The sequence below is a fragment of the Toxorhynchites rutilus genome, chromosome 2 (assembly GCF_029784135.1).
Source record: "Toxorhynchites rutilus septentrionalis strain SRP chromosome 2, ASM2978413v1, whole genome shotgun sequence".
In the NCBI taxonomy this organism is placed as follows: domain Eukaryota; kingdom Metazoa; phylum Arthropoda; class Insecta; order Diptera; family Culicidae; genus Toxorhynchites; species Toxorhynchites rutilus.
The window spans coordinates 131,900,539-131,920,476 of record NC_073745.1 but is presented as its reverse complement, the minus strand read 5'-3'; the positions used below and the strand labels follow the sequence as shown (position 1 = coordinate 131,920,476).

At 36.9% G+C, this 19,938-nt stretch overlaps 2 protein-coding genes across 2 annotated transcripts in view; both read left to right on the top strand.

Annotated features, from left to right (window-relative positions):
• The window catches only part of LOC129766127 (uncharacterized), a 29,466-nt gene extending 23,356 nt beyond the window's left edge, over nt 1-6,110 (top strand). Inside the window, exons 8-12 of the mRNA XM_055766594.1 lie at nt 3,479-3,658; nt 3,727-3,879; nt 3,946-4,089; nt 4,146-4,496; nt 4,556-6,110. Coding sequence (XP_055622569.1) covers nt 3,479-3,658; nt 3,727-3,879; nt 3,946-4,089; nt 4,146-4,496; nt 4,556-5,809 — 2,082 coding nt within the window. The 3' untranslated portion in view covers nt 5,810-6,110. The remainder of the gene's footprint in view (nt 1-3,478; nt 3,659-3,726; nt 3,880-3,945; nt 4,090-4,145; nt 4,497-4,555) is intronic.
• Nucleotides 6,111-11,366: 5,256 nt separating this feature from the next.
• LOC129771438 (phenoloxidase-activating factor 2-like) lies at nt 11,367-19,908 on the top strand. Its single transcript, XM_055775072.1, has 3 exons — nt 11,367-11,605; nt 11,679-12,135; nt 19,288-19,908. Exons 1-3 carry the CDS (start codon nt 11,445-11,447, stop codon nt 19,876-19,878), a joined length of 1,209 nt encoding a protein of 402 aa, XP_055631047.1. The 5' UTR covers nt 11,367-11,444; the 3' UTR covers nt 19,879-19,908.
• The last annotated feature ends 30 nt before the right edge of the window (nt 19,909-19,938 follow it).

Here is a 19,938-nt window from a genome sequence, read left to right as displayed (position 1 = left end):
GCTAAACCAGTAGTTACAACCGAGTGATGATGACAGAAGGCTGGTGCGTAACAAGATAGAAGATGCTGAAGATATGATGAAAGCCGCCCTTTGTGGCCCTGGCAAGATAGCTCCTGTATTATGTAAGGATGAAATAAAGAAAAAAAAAACTCACCAATATATAAAAATGTATTTCTGTATGTCTGTCTGTCTCTCTGATTCTTATGGACTCGAAAATTACTGAACCGATCGATATGAAAATTTGTTTGTGTGGGTTTTGGGGGCCGTGGAAGGTTTTTATGATAGTTCGAGACCCACCTTCCCTCTCTAAGGGAGGGCTGCCATACAAATGAAACATAAATTTCTGCAATACTCGAGAATTAACCAAGCAAACGAAACCAAATTTAGCATGTGGAGGTTTTAGGGTACAATAAATGCTTCTATGGTGGTTAGACACTCCTCCCCCTCCCTAAGAAGTGGGCTGCCATACAAGCGAAACATAAATTTCTACAAATGGAGCCAAATTTGGCATGTGAAGGTTTTAGGGGGCGCGAAACGTTTCTGTGGTGAATAGACACTGCTCCTCCTCTCTAAGGGGGAACTGTCAAACAAATGAAACACAAATTTCTGCGCTTCGCGGATGAAACACAAATTTTGTATGTGGAGGATTAAAGGGTGCAATAAATGTTTCTACGGTGGATAGATACCCCTTCCCCTCTCTCTAATTGGGGGGCTGTCGCACAAATGAAAAAAATCTCATAACTCATGAACTAATCAGGCATACGGAAACAAATTTAGTATGTGGAGGGTTTAGGGAGAAATAATTGTTTTTATGGTGGTTCGACAATCCTTCCTCTTCTCTAAAGGGGAGAGGGACTAAATAACTTGAGAACTAATCAAGCAAATGGAATCAATCCTGGAATATAAAGGTTTTTTCTCACCAGAAAAAAAAGTTACTTTATCATGGAGAAAACATACTTGAATGGAAAAGGTAATTCTCTTATATAATTTCTACTTTCTGAATGTTTCTTCAACCCATTTCCATTTTCGCTTCACACCAACGGAACACGTCTCAATGCGAATTAAAATTGAACTAATAGATAAATTGAACTAATAGATGATATGTAGAGCATATGGAAAATCACTCTTTCAAATATTTCTCCACTTTTACAATTTTTCTCGCCGCATGAATTTGTCTTCGGTGAAGATGAATACGACAAAATAGACAGCCTCAATAAGACGATCCATCCTCGAGCGGGAACACACATTGGTTTCTATTTTTGAAAATGTAAATAAATTTTTAACACAACCGTTACCATATACAACTCCCAACATCCTCTGTAATATCAATATATCAATATCAATAATATCAATATCGCATAGCTCTATTACAATTCAAATACATGCCAAACGTAATGCTTTGAAATTCCTGTTAAACATACAGTGTTCTATTTTTATTAATTTACTAGCTAACCTGGCAAACTTCGTCCCGCCCATTTACTTGATTAAATCTCGAGTAATGCAGAAATTTGTGTTTTATTTGTATGGCAGCCACCCCTAAGAGAGGGGGGAGGGGTATCTAACCACCATCGAAACATTCATTGCACCCTAAAGTTTCCATATGCCTAATTTGGTTTAATTTGCTTGATTAATTCTCGGGTAATGCAAAAATTTGTGTTTCATTTGTACGGCAGCCCCCTCTAAGAGAGGGGGAGGAGTATCTTAACACCATAGAAACATTTATTGCATCCTAAAACCTCCACATGCCAAATTTGGTTTCATTTGCTTGATTAATTCTCGAGTAATGCAGAAATTTGTGTTTCATTTGTATGGCAGCCCCCCCTTTGAGTGGGGGAAGGACTGTCTAACCATCATAGAAACATTTATTGCACCCTAAAACTTTCACATGCCAACTTTGGTTTCGTTTGATTGATTAATTTCCGAGTAATGCAAAAAATTGTGTTTCATTTGTATGGCAGCCCCCTCTAAGAGAGGGGGAAGGAGTATCTTATCACCATAGAAACATTTATTGCATCCTAAAACCTCCACATGCCAAATTTGGTTTCATTTGCTTGATTAATTCTCGAGTAATGCAGAAATTTGTGTTTCATTTGTATGGCAGCCCCCCCTTTGAGTGGGGGAAGGACTGTCTAACCATCATAGAAACATTTATTGCACCCTAAAACTTTCACATGCCAACTTTGGTTTCGTTTGATTGATTAATTTCCGAGTAATGCAAAAAATTGTGTTTCATTTGTATGGCAGCCCCCTCTAAGAGAGGGGGAAGGAGTATCTTATCACCATAGAAACATTTATTGCATCCTAAAACCTCCACATGCCAAATTTGGTTTCATTTGCTTGATTAATTCTCGAGTAATGCAGAAATTTGTGTTTCATTTGTATGGCAGCCCCCCCTTTGAGTGGGGGAAGGACTGTCTAACCATCATAGAAACATTTATTGCACCCTAAAACTTTCACATGCCAACTTTGGTTTCGTTTGCTTGGTTAATTTCCGAGTAATGCAAAAATTTGTGTTTCATTTGTATGGCAGCCCCCCCTTAGAGAGGGGGGAGGGGTCTCAAAATATCACGAAAACCTTCCCCGGCCCCAAAAACCCCTACATACCAATTTTCATGTCGATCGGTTCAGTAGTTTCCGAGTCTATAAGAATCAGACAGACAGACAGACATCACTCCATTTTTATATATATAGATTTTGAAAACATTTTATTACTAGAGCAATTCCAAATGAAATCGACAAATAACAAAACATGAGTATTTTTGATTCGAATGAAAGTTTGTATTCGGTTTGGGTTGGAGGAAATATGAGTTTTCCACAGCATTTGGGAATTTTTGACTCAAGCGTAACTTTTGAAAAGGGCATATCGATTTCAGTGAGAGAAATCTTGAATTAAAAACAATGAGTCCTACTATAATAGTGTCTTAGAAAGAGTTATAGATCATCGATGTCCAAACGTAAAAAAACATAAACTGAGAAATTTTTTTTTTAATTTTTCTATATTACATAGAAGTAATGTAGAAAATTTAAAAAAAGAATCCAAGATTGTAAAATTATTTTTGACGAACTATGTGGAACATCGAATTTTTATGAATTTGCGAAACTTCGAATTTTTGTATGTTAGCAATCATTTTTAGGTACAAATTATGAATCTTGATGTAATTTGAAACAAAAAAGATCTTCATCAATCTCCTTCTAAATGCAGCCATTCTCAAGATATTTAAAAAAATATAATTGAGTCAAAAAATTCCCAAATGCTGTGAAAAGTTCATATTTTCTCCAACCTAAACGGAATACAAACTTTTGTTCGAATCAAAAATACAAGTTTTTAAAATCTGCAATTTTAGTTCGATTTCATTTGGAATTGCACCCTAGTCGCAATACTGATCACTGTTTCAAATACCAAAAAACAGTAAACATAAAATTCCCTATCTGCAAACGGGGAAACCCGCGAAGTTCACATCGCCGTTGATAAAGGCAGACTTGCAACAAAAGGATGCTTCGTCGTCATTTGCGAGACAAACTGGAGCGCTGGAAGTTGGTTGTGATGGATCTCTCGTTCACACGTTCCATCCTGTTGGTAGGACTATCCTTATCTTTGTTTCTAAGCAGCGCATATTCCGCTAATTCCACGTTGTATCCAGCTGGTTACGAAAATATAGTAAGTGTGTGAATTGCTCTAGCTGTTTAGGTTGTTATAAAATATATATTTTGTATTTTGCTTTCAAGGCATGTCAGCTACCAGGTGATGAAGGAGGAGTGTGTGTATTCGCATATCTCTGCCCCAATGGCTTGATAAATGTTGATGGAGTAGGGTTGATCGATTTGCGCGTGGGAGATGCTTGTGAGGATTACTTTATGAAGTGTTGCTCAAAAGAAACGGTACGATCTCGAAAACTATCAATGCATGAATGTTCTATTAATAAAATTACATAATCAATTTGGCAGTCATGTGCGGATGGCATTGGTCAGTGTGTTCCTGGGACAAAATGTGGAGTGAAACTCCACACAACACAGTATCGTCTTTTCAGACAATCTAATGAATGTGATTCAGATGATTATGTTTGTTGCCCCAAAGATAAAGTCGGAAAGGTAAGTTTGTAAATAGACAACTTTATTTTGCTCACAGTTGTGTTATATTAATACAGACTCCCCAGAACAGTTCTGTTCCAACCACAGACCACGAAATATGTGACGAGAAGAGCAGCATTTGTGTACCTGATGACCAATGCCTGGTCAACACGGATGGTGTTGCGATTATTGAAGAGAGAATGGGAGGCTGCAATACTTTGCATCATACGTGTTGCCCAAGGGACAAAATAAAGATGCCAACCTCTGATGCATGTGGTCTCATTGGAGGAAAGTGTGTTCCCACTAAAGATTGTTCGAATCCAATTTATGTAGACATAAGAGTACAAAGTTGCGAGTCCGGCTTCGTCTGTTGTTCCGAATCTACCGATACATCGAATGAGAATTCAAGCTCAACGACTGAGGGGAAGGTGAGATATACTTCAGTTGAATAATCTTTCTTTCTTGACACTTGGCGTATATTTTTCAGGCATGTTTCCAAGGACTTGGTCGATGTGCGAAATCCTGCGATGGAACGAAATACCGCGATCGTCGAAATGAATGTGAAGGTTTAATTTGCTGTGGGAAAGTCGATCAACCAAAAAATACCACAGAAGCGCCCAGAACAGAGGTGCCCAGAACAGATGCACCTATTACTGAATCACCTGTGACAGTAACCGAATCGTACCTCTGTACCGATGCCGGAGGACAATGTACACAGAGAGAAAACTGCGTTCGTTCTTCTAAGAGTGATTTTGTTCAATGCAGCGGAAAACAGGAAGTGTGTTGCATGGAGTTAAAACCTGCGCCTGGTGGAAATGGCGATGATGAGGATGGGTCAAAACCACCGAAACCTATCCAACCCGACTATATCACGCGAGGATGTGGCTTTAGAAACGAGGGTGGAATACGATTTAAAACTGTTGGTGGTATCGACGGTGAATCACAATACGGTGAATTCCCATGGATGGTTGCACTTTTCTCCACATCTGATACGACTAATAAATATATATGCGGGGGTACATTGATTGATCCGGAAGTGGTTCTGACGACTGCAAGCTGCGTTAAAGCGTACCGGTCAAGACCTGGAAAACTGATCGTACGTGCCGGAGAATGGGACTTGGGAACCACGAAAGAACCTCTGCCGCACGAGGAACGCGGAGTGCGTTTGGTTAGGACACACCCAGCATTCAAACCAACTTCACTGGTCAATAATGTAGCCCTTTTATTCCTGGATGATAAGTTTGATTTGAAAGATACAATCGATACCGTTTGTCTGCCGCCGCAAGATTTTACAATCGACAACGGTTACGTCGTAGCTATCGGATGGGGATCTACACCAAAAAATCAAGTCAAATATCAACAAGTGTTAAAGAGTATCGAGTTGCTCTTCAACCAGAGGGAGGAATGTGAAATAGTTTTGCGGAGAGCCACGGGAAAACCAAGCTTTGCCCTCGATAAAAGTTTTTTGTGTGCTGGTGGTGAACTAAACGTGGACACCTGCAGAGGGGATGCTGGATCTCCGATTATGTTCTCGATTCCAAACGATTTCGATTTTCGCATGTATGCCGTGGGAATGGTTTCCTGGGGTGTGGGATGTGGTCGTCCCGGAATACCTGCGGCCTATACTGATGTCGCGAAATTCCGGGATTGGATCGACAACCAGATGCGTGAAGTAGGTTTGGAAGTTTACTATTATCAGTATGACTCGCAACCAAGAAATGATGACGTAGATACAATGTAAATCAATTTATTCTGGCATATATTCGAGGTAATAAAGAAAAAAAAAATCTACACTTCTTATTGTATTACTAGCTATTTGACGTGGTTGTTCGTCAATGATCGTTCAATTCATTAATTCTTGCATAAGTCAATGACGATAGTAAATTTCGCGATAATGCTGTGACTCGGTTTTAACCAGAAATAATTGATTATTCTACGGTATGTTTCATTTCGTTAGAATTACTCTTTTTTTTGGAGTTTTCAGAGATATTGGAGTTTGGTTGAATTGAAGTATTTGAATAATAAAATGAATACATACATTATACATTATTAATTGTTCAAAACCAGGCCTTTTTGAGATAATTCTCCCGAAACCATCAAAATTCCTTCTCAAAAGTTGCGGGTTCAAAAACTAATGGAGAAGCTAATCCCTTTTGGGTTTTCTATTTTAGATAATCTTCTCTAATGAGGAGAAATTCAACCTGGATAGAATCGTTTCAGACTGGAAGGACCTACGGAACGAGCTCGTTACGTTGGAGGCGAAAATTTGTTGGTTTAGGGTAAACATTTTCAAAAAGAACTGGTTCAGATAGCTTTTCATGAACACGAATGAACAGTAAGAAGTACAAGTTCAGCGGCCAGTATTATAAACGAAGATAGTTATACACTTTATAATTTATTTCAACCGAGCTTTAACATATCTCTGGATACTCGAAAATGTTTCTAACGTAATGAACATACTGTATAGCAGATTTCCTGGTCGTTGGTGTTAGCAGGTTTGGACAATTTTTGTCTTGAGTATGCTCTACTCTTAAGCGGCACACGATCAACCGTATTGACAGTATTCACATTCACATTCACAGTAATTCACATTGGGCCTGATCACGAACGTCACTTCACGGTGAAAACGAAGTGAATTGTATACAACCCTATTACGGCTGTCACCGTGTGTAGAATCCAGAAGAGTTCATCCGTCGTGACAACTTTGATGAACTAGGTTTATTATGAATACCACGATACTGTCATGTCACGGAGAAAAACAGGTATATTTGTCACTTGTGTTTTAGATGGTGAAAGTAATTCAAACATTCACAATTGGTGAACCAGACCAGATTCAGGACGATAGTTATAACTTTTCACGTTATAGATATTTTCTACGGTATTGTTTTGAAGACATACTTTGAATGAAAGAATATTAAAAAAGTGATAATAATTTTCAAACAAGGAAAAATGAGTCTATCATTGCGAAACATTCACAAGATACTGTTTATAAATTCTTCTCTAGTCTCTTTCCATAATTTCGATATCCGTCTAAAAAAAATCTGGATCACTTTCCGCTTTTGTCAAATTCCTTGAAACCCATCAGCTGTTTTCTATGAGGATTATGCTTCTGACCGACGCTGCTGACCAGTTTCTGTTTAAATAATTAAATGAAACCTCATGTCCCGTATATCAAATTACACGAGAATGGGAAGGATAAAATGATTAAAATATCAAAATCCCATATGGGAGTAGTCCAGATTATACCGATCGTGAGGTGGATAAATTCGGGTTTGTTCTGAGATATAGAAGATATTATTCATCAAAATTGTAGAAACGGTTCATAAAAAATAATTCTAAATATTTCTCACTATTAAAACGAGTAAGACAGAGCTAAGTACAAGAGTATGCGAGATTTCGATTATTAAACATAATAGTCATGGTTTATCTCTAGCGTAGAATTACATTCCCATATGTTCAACAACTACATTATTCCCGAGCAACCAAGTATTCCTCCTCATCTTTGAGCCAGCATTTGATTCAGCAAACTAATCATCGAGGTATAATCGCAAACTTGTCGTTCTAAAATATACGATTAATTAAATGGAATATTATCTCATACGCTGTATTAATTTTACCTACATAACGTTCAAACGTCCGAAATAATGCAACCGACACAACGTTCAAACACTCGACAGTATGCAACCAACATGTCTCTTATAAACGGGAATGTACACTTTCACTTCACGGAGTTCATTTTTACACGCAACTGTCCGTGTCAATGATGATAGACACAAAAAGATTAAGTGAAGTGTACGTGACATGAAAGCGTACGTGGCAGTGATGTTCGTGATCAGGCCCATTATCATTATTCTTCAACCCTCCACAATCATTTTCATTGCCATTACTTTCCTACAGTTCTGTTATCGTCTTTAGTTTAACAGGTGTGCTTGAATTTTTATATATTACACCAAAATTACGCATACAAATAAAAATAATTTGCAGAACTACGATGTTCGATGCACACAATATTTTGCTGTTTATTCACAAATACTAATGCGTGGGCCTTTTTAGCATAGCAGGGTAACAGTGATTCACGACAACGAAGCCGATTTTGGTAGCTTGTAGGAGTGCAGCAACTCTAGCTAACATATCCACGGAAGAAATTAACACGTTTTCGGAGTGAGAATTATAAATAAAAATTATCATTTCTGTATCAAATAAATGTTCTGATTGATAGTTTTGAAAAGATTTTTTTAAGCAGTGAAAGAGTCTTGAACGAAAATAATTTCTGATGGCTTTTGATTGTAATTTCAAAAATTCGATTTATTCTTATAATCTTCTAAAGAAATGGTTGAAAAATGTTCACAAAAGCATGTTTTGAGATTTTGAATTCTGAACCATAAACAATTATTTTTATTGATCTTTTGGCGATTTCAAACTGTCTTTCTGCAAAGTTATTTTAATGGCTTATGTTTGCTTCACTCGTTCAAAACGTTTCTAGAGGTCGACACCGTACTTTGTTGTCCTAAAATGAACTCCGCCCACCTTGCTCCACCGTTATTAATAAAATGAACGTGGCATGCCCTATTGCTGTCATGACGAACCGATATCAGAAAATTCGGATTTTCGTCATTATTGCCAGTCACTCCAACTTTGTGGAATTACACGATCATTTTTAATGTCATTCTGTTGAACTAATGTCAATACGAATGATCGTATAAGGACCGCTTAAGTGTTCAAAGTTTTGATATGAATTTTTGACGTAGGACTACTTCCATCAGTAAGGGTGCCAAATTGGAAAATGTTGCTAAGAAATAATGTTAACGTTCATAACTAACTTTGCTAAGAACGGATTTAGATTATTTGCAAACCCGTAGAATATGAACTATATTTGATATGCTATACATTACAATCTTCTATTTGGAAATTGTTTAATTACTCATTACCATTCTCCTTTTTCCATACATTTCTCATCATCAGCAACAACAGCTGCAGCAGTAGTAGCCAAAGAGTGTTCAAATTCTTGTGACGAGATGAAATAAAGGACAACGCATGTGTTTGAACTTCACTCTTGTCGCCGCGTTTTCGGTTAAACTGATGAAAACTAGAAGCATTTCCATTTTCCCATAAATTTGTTCTGCTCATTTGTGACCTTCTCTACCCATGAACTCAATAATGAGCAACTTATCGGCGATTAACGAAGGAGAATGATTTAAAGTCTCCGCGAACAAAGAAAACAAGAAGAAGAAGAACGAAGGGGAATATTTGTCTAGAGCATAAATATTGGATCTGGCTGAGGCAAACTTTCAGTATCGTTCTCGATACGAAGCAATGAATATCGCTTGTTATTCCTTGTCTTGCGTTATCGCATGTCTTCGTTTCGGATCGAGCTGTAGACGCGACCAAATTACCTTCTCGCTGATGTCTCTGGCATTGTAATCATAACATCAAACTGACGCCATTCCATTATGGTTCAGAACTACACAATTGTGTGGAGAAACACGAAACTCGGTTATCATCAGTTCACCAAGAAAATAATTGTTCAGGAATTTTGTGTGTGATTTGGTTTTGCTTTGCAATACTATCTCCACCAAGGATGACAGCTAACAAATCGAGACCGGAAATATATATACATATATATATATATATATATATATATATATATATATATATATATATATATATATATATATATATATATTTGCGTGCGTACGTGCGTGCTTCATAACCCGTACCTTCGCTTCGCTGAAACCGCTGCTCTCGGGTACATTAGCCCTGTAAGGCCGATTACACATTATCCGGTTTCTGCCGGACCGGTTTGAAACCCAAATGGCAAATTTCGACCGTACCAACCTCTTTACGGCGCCGTGATGCAGCCGTCTACTGCGACTACAATGTCCGGTGACCGGACAAGCATTATATGCGATGACAGTAGTATTGCGTCGACGTCTTGTGGAGATACCAGTTTGGGAAAGCAAATAATTCTCTATAAGATTATCAGACCTTAACACAGTTTCGAATTATTCAAACTTTGAATGAAAATTTTTACTTCATATTATGTGATTGTTCAAAACACGTAATACTGACTCTTAATTAATAATTTTTGTATAATTTTGCTGATATTTTAACCAAGACTTATCATTATAATATGAAATTATTATCAAACACAATTCTTGCTTAAGAACTTTTCACAACTTGCAAAAGAACGCGTTACTCTATTACACAAAAGCCATATTTGTTAAGAAAAATTTAATTTTCATTAATAATTTTTATTTTGATAAAAGAATATATTGCCGGTTCATTTGATTATACTAGTTTCCCTCTCCTAAAGATAATCACTGCCGCGTGTTGTCATACAATCATCAACATACAATGAATACAATGTATAAGTTTTGTTGGACTTCTCTTGAACAACGTCGCTGCGAGACCAGCCGTTTTGTGGTTCATTAGCTGATCAATGGTTTAAGGAACTCCGACCATCTTAGGTGGTGGAATGTCATCGTTGTTCACTGCCCTGGTCTAGCACTCTTCAACGTTGTCTCGGTCGTTTGCACACCGTTCGGGTGTACATCATTGTGCTGACTCCGCCTTCAGATCACTCCACGATCGTTCGTCAAGATGTCTCCTTCTTTGCTCAGCCCGCGGCACAAAGCCTTTGCGTGGAGCGTTTACTTTCTTGAAGAACTTCCGCGATTGTCGAGAACGATAAAGTAGTTTCTTCGAAAGAGCTGCCTTCGTTCAGCCGGTATCCCGGTTTTTCGAGTTTTTTTCTGCATCCTACTCGCTCTCGGACTTGTTGTCAAACCATTTGTTCCGTTGAACACGATGTTCATACCCGATAACGAGCCCTGCTGTGCTGATAATTTCTGCTTTCAGGGTTCTACAGCATTCATATAGTAGAGCAATATGTGTGTAACTGTGGAGGTCTCCTTATGCAACGATATTGAAGTCTGTGCTGGGAGAACCGAAAGTCGCCATATCCTATTCCAAAAAGGTATTTGAATATTATATTCGTTATACTATACAATTGAATACCGAAGTCGGCTAAGAACAATAATTTTATGTACTTAATGGTGGTTGCAATTTAGCGGGTCGGGACAAGGCCACCTTCCCCTACTTGTTGATTCTCAATAATGAAGAATTTTATCCACAAATTGATCAAATAACCGTGGATACTTTCCAACTGATCCTATAGAACGATATCAATGTTTCTATGACACTGTTGAGGGGTTTGATTCTATGATCCGCTATGTTTTGATTTCACTCAACCGCGATGATTTGCGGGGAATTCCTATTTTGAGAGAATAAATGATTGCCGTGATTGTCTCTCGACCTCTGGGCCGCTTAAGGCAGATATGTTTGCGAAGAAGCTGAATCCTACAGTGTGCTGAATAATGGCTTGGAGGGAAGCGGTTTTAGTATGCATTTATTGTTACGTTGTATTTGCGTTGCCACAAGTCGTGCGAAGACCAACCACGCAGGATCCGATATCATTATTTTTCAATCCACAATGCAATGCTGGCCGAGGAACGTGTACCAGAGATTGTAAAATCAGGTGATATAAATCAATGTTGTTCGTACGAAACGATATATATTTTAAAAGCATCGTTTCGTTTCTTCTATTTTAGTAATCAGGTGGAAAGTGATGATTGTAATGGTATTTTGGCTGTTTGCTGCATGCCTGATCGTAATGATGGGATTTCGTTTCCTACTCGTCCAACTTACGCACCACCATTAGCTCCGACGAAAAGTTCCCAGCCGACTACAACTTCCACCACAACCACCGAGGAACCACCCGACGATGGATGGTTTGTTCCAGACTGTGGCGTTCGACAGTCGAGAACGGATATTAACAGTCAGTCCGTAGAGGACGCCCAGCGCGGAGAGTTTCCTTGGAATGTAGGTGTTTTCACGATTAGCGAAAATGAGTTCGGTATAGAGCAGAATGTATTCCACTGTGGTGGATCCTTGATCGACGAATTCACGGTCATGACTGCTGCTAGCTGTGTACGACGGAAGAACGCATCATCCTTATTCGTGTTCGCCGGCCTGTTAAATATTGAAGACCACCAAGAACGACGGCAGGTATGTTCTCCAATATATGTTTCTTATCCAGCCAGTTTCCAGCCAGTTTTAGCAAACGCTGAACAATTTGGTTCAGTTTACTCTAAAGTTTTTAGTCACATATCGTAGTGGTACCAAGGCTTATCCAAAGTTACAAGTCGATGCACACAATCAGTTTTATTCTTTCGAAAACGGCCCAAATAGTCGGTATATAGTTTCTCGGCTGCGTTTTTAATCTAAAGTTAATGAATGCGAAAATTCTGATGTTGTTTTCGTAATTATTGATTGTATTTGTTTTTTTGTTGTTTCCATGGCTTTGGACTAGAGGGCGCTATTTTTAAAAATATTTTTCTTTCTTGAAAGCTGAGTTTTTTTTCAACTTAACTAAACATATCCAAAAATCAGACATGTGTTTTTCTTTTGTTTTCGATATATGATTTTTCAAAGTCAACTGATGGCTAAAAATTAATTTTTTGTATTTTCTTCCAAAAATAACTTTTTGCAATAATTTTTGAACACATTTGCGAAAAAATTGGATTCTAGTCGCATACATCTAGTTTAGTTGCATAGGAAAATTGAATGATGACTGAAAACAAGTTAAATTTGAATAATAATAACTCAAAAACGAAAAACCACATGTCAGTTTCAAGAAAAATATAAAAAATATGGCGCCCTCTAGTCCAAAGCCATGAAACATACCAAAAACAAATACAATTAATAATTACGAAGATTTCATCCAAATTGTTTGGCAAACGTAATATTTTTCCAATAAAGTGATAAGCTTTAATTTGATATAACGATCATCTGAATCGGTCCAGTAGTTCAAAAGTTATGAATTTTTGGGAAAAAGGCGAAAACGTAAAAATGTTTCAGACCACTCTAAAATGAAAATAGGCACCCTAATGAAAAATAAAAATATATGGTTCAAATATTTTTCCATAAGAAACAAAACTACCGCTCTTCACGAAAATCTGAGAACCATTATATCGGTTTGACATGGAATGGCAAACCGATAATTTTTGGCACCACTTCTGCGTATTTGTAATATACCAAATCCGGCCAAAACAACATGGAACAATCGCGTTGCTTTCGAAAAGTTCGATCTCGGCTGCAACGAATATGTCGCATTTAATGCCACAGGCAAAGATAATTTGCCAGATCAGATATTTGTTAGAGAATTTCGACAGTTTCACATGCTTGAAAATGCTGTTTTAAGTATCTATGGGGCAATTCCAAATGAAATCGTCCTAAAAATGCAGATTTCAAAAACATGTAATTTTGATCCGAATGAAAGTTTGTGTTTCGTTTGGGTCGATGGAAATATGAGTTTTCCACAGCAATTGGGAATTTTTATTGACTCAAGTGTAACTTTTGAATAGGGCTTATCGATTCTAGTAAAAGAAATCTTTATATCTTTATAGAAATTTATATCTCAAAAACAATGAATCGTACCGAAATATTGTCTTAGAAATAGTTATAATGTATTGATGTTTAAACGTGAAAAAATATACATTGACAAAAAAGTAGTACTCTTTTTTTATTTACACCAAAACTTTAATTTGCAATATCTGAAATACGTATTTTCTTAATTGTTTTAAAAAAATTTCAGTCATGTAGAAAATTAAAAAAAATGGGTCCAAGATGGTAAGACTATTTTTGACGAACTTTGTGAAACATAGAATTTTTGTATGTTAACAATCATTTTTAGGCACAAATTATGAATCCTGATGTGATTTAAAACAAAAACCCCTTAGTAGAGGCAAATGAACTCTGTGAGTTTAAAGCCACTATAATTCATCAACAACAACAACAACAACACCCTTATCATCAATCTCGTTTTAAATGCAGCCATTCTCGAGATATTTAAAAAACCATTTCAAACACATCATTATAATATCAGATTATTTTCAGACGTTCAAAATTTTTCAACCACTTGCAAATAACATGTTTCTCCGTTACATGGAATAAATGTTTTATACAGAAAATATAATAGAATGAAGACAGCCCTAAATCGGACAATTTCTTCCTCGAGTTCTGCTCTTATCAACACATTCGACGATTCTCTTTTATTGGTATAGATAGAAGAAGATGTAGGAGTGCGTTTAATCACATTAAAATCCATTTCCAGTTTCGAACAAAGATCAATTTCGCTAGCGCAAACGTCAAATGAACTAACACCACTTGTCACAATGTAATTGTAGAACATATGGGAATTTTATTTTTCGAATTTTCCCTTTTTCCTTCAGAGTGTTCCGAAAATTTTTGTCATTGTTTGGTTGGAATATTTTTGGTTGAAATATGTGTAATATTTTTTTGGGACCCCCTCTCCATTCTAGAGGAGGGAGAGGTGTCACATCATCATAGAAACATTTCTCTTACCCGAAAACCTCGAGTTATGCAGAAGTTTGTGTTTCGTTTGTCTGGCACCCCCCCTTAGAGAAGGGTTAGGAGTGTATTCACCATAGAAACGTTTCGTGCCTCGTAAAACTTTCACATGCCAAATTTTTCTCCATTTGCTTGATTAGTTTTCGAGTTATACAGAAATTTGTGTTTCATTTGTATGACAGCCCACCTTTAGAGAGCGGAAGGAGTGTCTAACCACCATACAAATACTTATTACATCACATCCTAAAACCTCCACATGCCAAATTTGGTTTCATTTGCTTAATTGATTCTCGAGTAATTCAGCAATTTGTGTTTCATTTGTATGGCAGCCCCCCCTTAGAGAGGAGAGTGGAGAGTCTAACCATCATAGAAATATTTATTGCACCCTAAAACCTCATTATGCCCAATTTGGTTTAATTTGCTTGATTATTCTCGAGTAATGCAGAAATTTGTGTTTCATTTGTATGGCAGCACCTCCTTGAAGAGAGGGGTGGAGAGTCTAACCACCATAGAAACATTCATTGCACCCTAAAACCTCCACATGCCAAATTTGGTTTCATTTGCTTAATTGATTCTCGAGTAATTCAGCAATTTGTGTTTCATTTGTATGGCAGCCCCCCCTTAGAGAGGAGAGTGGAGAGTCTAACCATCATAGAAATATTTATTGCACCCTAAAACCTCATTATGCCCAATTTGGTTTAATTTGCTTGATTATTCTCGAGTAATGCAGAAATTTGTGTTTCATTTGTTTGGCAGCACCTCCTTGAAGAGAGGGGTGGAGAATACAGAATTACAGAATTTGCTAACGCAAACACTTTATCGTCGGTTTTGATTGTCACTTTTTGCAAATGTTTAAAATTATAAAAATTCTAGTATCGATATCGATACCTTGTAAATATCTGTATCGATACCTGTAAATGATGTTAAAAGGAAGGCCATAACTAAAAGAATTTCAGGGTTTTGATTATTCAATTAATTATAACATTAAATTTCAGTAAATTTATACTTGAAAATGAAGTGTTCGGAATTTGAATCATTCGTAGAAACTTGATTCATATTCCGAACACTACTTCAATATAAATTTTAATGAAGATTTCTGCATAAAATATCATTTTTTTCACTAATTTATTGTAGGTTCATAAATTCTCTAGCACTTTACATAACAACACAAAATAATTGAAACAACTACAAAAACTGAAAAATGAACTATGCTTGTTTTTTACGGAATTTGCTAACGCAAACATATTATCATTGGTTATGGCAGCCACTTTTATGAAAATGTTTAATATTATAAATTATAAACTGTACCTGTACCTGTAAATGATTTAAAAATGAAGACTATACTCAAAGAATGTCTATGTTTTCATTGTTCAATTATTTATAACATTAAAGTTTAGTAAATTTACATTTAAAAATGAAGTGTTCTGAATTTGAGACTGTTCGGAGTATGAGACAAAACGGTATATTATATACCGCTAGGCTCCATCCATCCATTTTTCTGAATAAATTAAATATTTGTTTGTGTTTTTTTTAAATTTGGTTTCAGAAAAACATGAGAACCCAAATTTTCCAAATTTTCCATTTCCCGTCCCATTTTTTTATTTTTTTTGTTTCACGATTTCAGTATTTTTGTAAGCACTATATCCAAATGAGAAAAATTGACCGCCGCTAAATTTTCCAACAGGACGATTTTGTTTACGTTGTTGAATGACGATTGGCGCTACGTAATCTTCATCGAACTTTCACCCACACATGCGAAAGTAACCTCAATTCGTCTAAAGCTAGGGGCATCGACGAGGTACTGGAAACCTTATCGATTAAGCACAATTAATTATTGAAATCCTCCAGATCACACATGCTCGGATAGCAAAATGTTAGTCGCGCTATTGTCATCAATTCAGATAAAATATCAGCTGGAGAACACGTGTATTGATTCAATGTCTCGAATAATTATTTATGAGTATGTAGTTACAAGAGAGGAAACTAACAAGAGAGCTCGATGGATTCTTATTATCGAACGATGATTCAACGCAGCTAGAGCAACGTCATTCTAGGATGTCGTGAGCTGTGCCAACAATTCATGGTCGGCATGTACGCGAGAAACTATCAAAAGCAACGCCGACACAGCCTTAGCTGTCAACATATTCTGAAATACGATCGAGTCAGAATAATTGGAACGAATTCGATCGGCAATTTGACATGATGACATTGAGCTTCGTGTTCTGTTTCTGTAAAAATAGAAACGGATTTTCGGGTGGAATAAACACGCTTTTAAAACGAACAATATTGATGAAAATTAGCTATACCCTTTCAAATATGTTTTGTATGTAACGCCGTAACACATTTCTGTAATCGGATTTCGGAATTTGGGTTAGTGTTTGATATTGTTCCCATAAACATGGTTCATGGCCCATGTGGTGATCAGAAGCTTTACCGCCTTGCAGATAAAAAACACGATCAGAAGGGTAGGTTGATATCCAATATAAAAACGAAGAAACGGACAACCATTGACAAATATCAGTAACGCAGACGTTGACAGACTGGTACTCGTTGGGTAGTGCCATATTCGTCTCAACTGAGCAAAATATTCAATGTTCATATTAATGTTGAGTTCCGCTCTTCGTCAAAAAGGAGTAAATACAAATCAAAGTTCATGAATAACGGAAGTAATATCGCTGTGCTTCAAATTCAGAATATCGATGTGACTACATCTCGATTGAATGACAACGACGAACTAATGCGCCAACAAATTGGCCGGTATATCAGCACCAATGAAGTTGTTTTCATATCTTTGGAGTGAATATCATATCCTTGATTTCACAATTCATGAACGGGACCTAACAGTCATGAATTTGGCTGTCCATTCAGAAAACCTATTTTTCACGTAATTGAACAAAATTAATACCGATTTTCTTTACTTCATTTTCTACTTTAAGACAAAAATATATTACATTCTTTCATTTCAGATTTTATTTATTAACATATTTTTTTTTACTTATTTACATATTAACACTTTTCACCAAAAACATCAGTTTCATAAATGAAATACATTGAAATAAAATGGTTTGAATGATATGATTTTTTTATTGTTGTCGGCGGTCATCGTCTAGAGCGCTCAATTCCTCTGTATGTCACAGCTCTCATCGCAACATATTCGTTTGATCTTCATCAACGTATTGATCAAAAACGTAAAACCATTCAAACATACTTACAATTTATAAGTTATATATTGTTTATTCAATCACCAAAATATTCACTAGAAATAATTTATTAGGCAGAACAACGTTTGTCAGGTCAGATAGTATCTAAATAAAAATAAAAATTAAAATACTATATTTTATGCAAATAGATGTGTTTATCATGTACTTACAATATTATAATGAAGTATATTTTATTTTCTGTAAAACTTTCTTCTAATTTTCATAGTTTGACAACTAATCATCAAACCGGGTAAAATGAACGGTTTGTTAGGAATGGATAGGGGTAGTGGGGGTAAATTGGTCATGGGGGGCAAAGTGGTCACCTGCTTTTTTGGTAGTATAACTATTGACTATAGATGCCGCATTGATAGTCACCTTATGTTTGAAGAATTTAATGACTTTTGAGTCACCCTGTACTTTAGTAGAGCTGTCGCATGTCAAAATACAAATAAAAAAATAAATTGCTCTCGCGATAGCCATTCGGTCGTAGTGTGCGCATGGTATCTAAGGAATTTATCGTAAAATTTAGTTTATTCAACCTTATATATTGGACAAATCATCAGTTTGGACGACTGTTCACATATTCTAGGAGAGGTGAACATATATTTTGTTTAATCTCAGCGATTAATTAGCATAGAAATTATTTTGATGTTTGGGGGCAAAATGGTCATAGGTGAATAACAAATTACAATGTTCTGTGCCTCATCACATTCTGCTCTTGAAGAAGATCCTTTTGTGGCTTTGACCCTGGATAAATATGCCACTCCAACTAAACCTAGCCTCATTATGCGGAACGTTATGTGTTTATTACAACTATGCATGAGAAAATTTAAATCGAGACTCTAGGTGAATAGGTGTATTCCATACATGTACCTACTACATCAAATACGATTTGAACAAATTTGGACAAAAAAACGCAGAAATCTATCCCATTTAGCTTGATGTGTGCGAGTGACCACTTTACCTCCAAGCAAAAAAAAAGTTCGACTTTTCACCTTTCTTCCTTATGATGAAAAGTGTACTATTTTGAATTTTTATAGTAAATGCCGTTTACTATCTTGAAGAACAATGAGTTGAACTATAATATGCTTCGAGAAACGGGAATTGAATCGGTATGTGGGCGCTGGAAATGGGCATATTCCTTAGGGTGATCACCATGCCCCCACTTCCCCTATATAACAACTGTCGGTTGTTCTAGTGTGAAAATTAGAGAAGATTGTGTGTCTGTTCGTACACATGGCAGTGCGAGCGTTCAGGTACAGGGTTTTCGGGCTTCTGAAAGTATACAGCCCTGCGCTGACAACAGTTTGGCATAGCTGTCAACCAAAGGTGTGCGAGGAAGCCCTAGGAGGACATTTGAATGATGTTGTATTTCACACATAATGGCATAAATCAAACTTCAATTTGAAATAAAAGTTCGAAATTCGAATTTCATGTGCGTTTTATTTCAATTTACTTTCGGAATTTAAAGCTGGAAAACCTTGAATATTACTGCTTTACCAGGGGTTGCTTCAAATAATTCGAACATGCACATGGATTTCTGTGCTGCGATGATTGCATTTTACATTAAGTTTTTTTTTCATTGCAGGTGCGCAAAGTGAGTCAAATCATCTTACATCCCAGTTTCAAACCGTCATCAAAAGTCTACGACATCGCGATTCTTTTCCTCGATGATAAAGTAGACTTTTCTCGGACTGTAAACCGGATTTGTTTACCAGACTCCAGTGTAGATTTCGCCAACAGCTATTGCCTGGTCACAGGCTGGGGAGTCACGCCGACGGATGAAACGGTAGGAAGATCTGTTCGACCGATCATGAAGGTGATAGAACTGCCATTGGTTGATCACAAGCAATGTGAGACGAAACTGCGCAAGATAGTATCTCCCAATAACGTATTCCAACTGAAGGAGACATTTCAGTGCGCGGGAGAGGAAGAAGGGATCAATGTTTGTCCCAGAGACATTGGTTCTCCGTTGGTTTGCACCATACCCGGACGAGATAGGCAGTTTTACCAAGTGGGCATTTTCTCCTGGAGCGAAAGTATGTGCGGGAGAAGGGCTATTCCAAGTGCATTCACCAAGGTCAGTCATTTCCGCAAATGGATCGACGAGCATATAGAGAGTGAAGGGCGACTTACGATCGTTTATATTCCTCAGCCGGAAGAACTTGGTGAGGACTGAAAATTGAACAAGGAACGATTACAATACTCACCTTACATGTGATCTTTTCTGTCCGAAATT

Coding starts and splice junctions, on each gene's coding strand:
- LOC129771438 (XM_055775072.1), top strand. CDS start 11,445: ATGGCTTGGAGGGAAGCGGTTTTAGTATGCATTTATTGTTACGTTGTA. Junction 11,606..11,678: donor ACCAGAGATTGTAAAATCAG/GTGATATAAATC, acceptor CTTCTATTTTAG/TAATCAGGTGGAAAGTGATG. Junction 12,136..19,287: donor ACCACCAAGAACGACGGCAG/GTATGTTCTCCA, acceptor TTTTCATTGCAG/GTGCGCAAAGTGAGTCAAAT.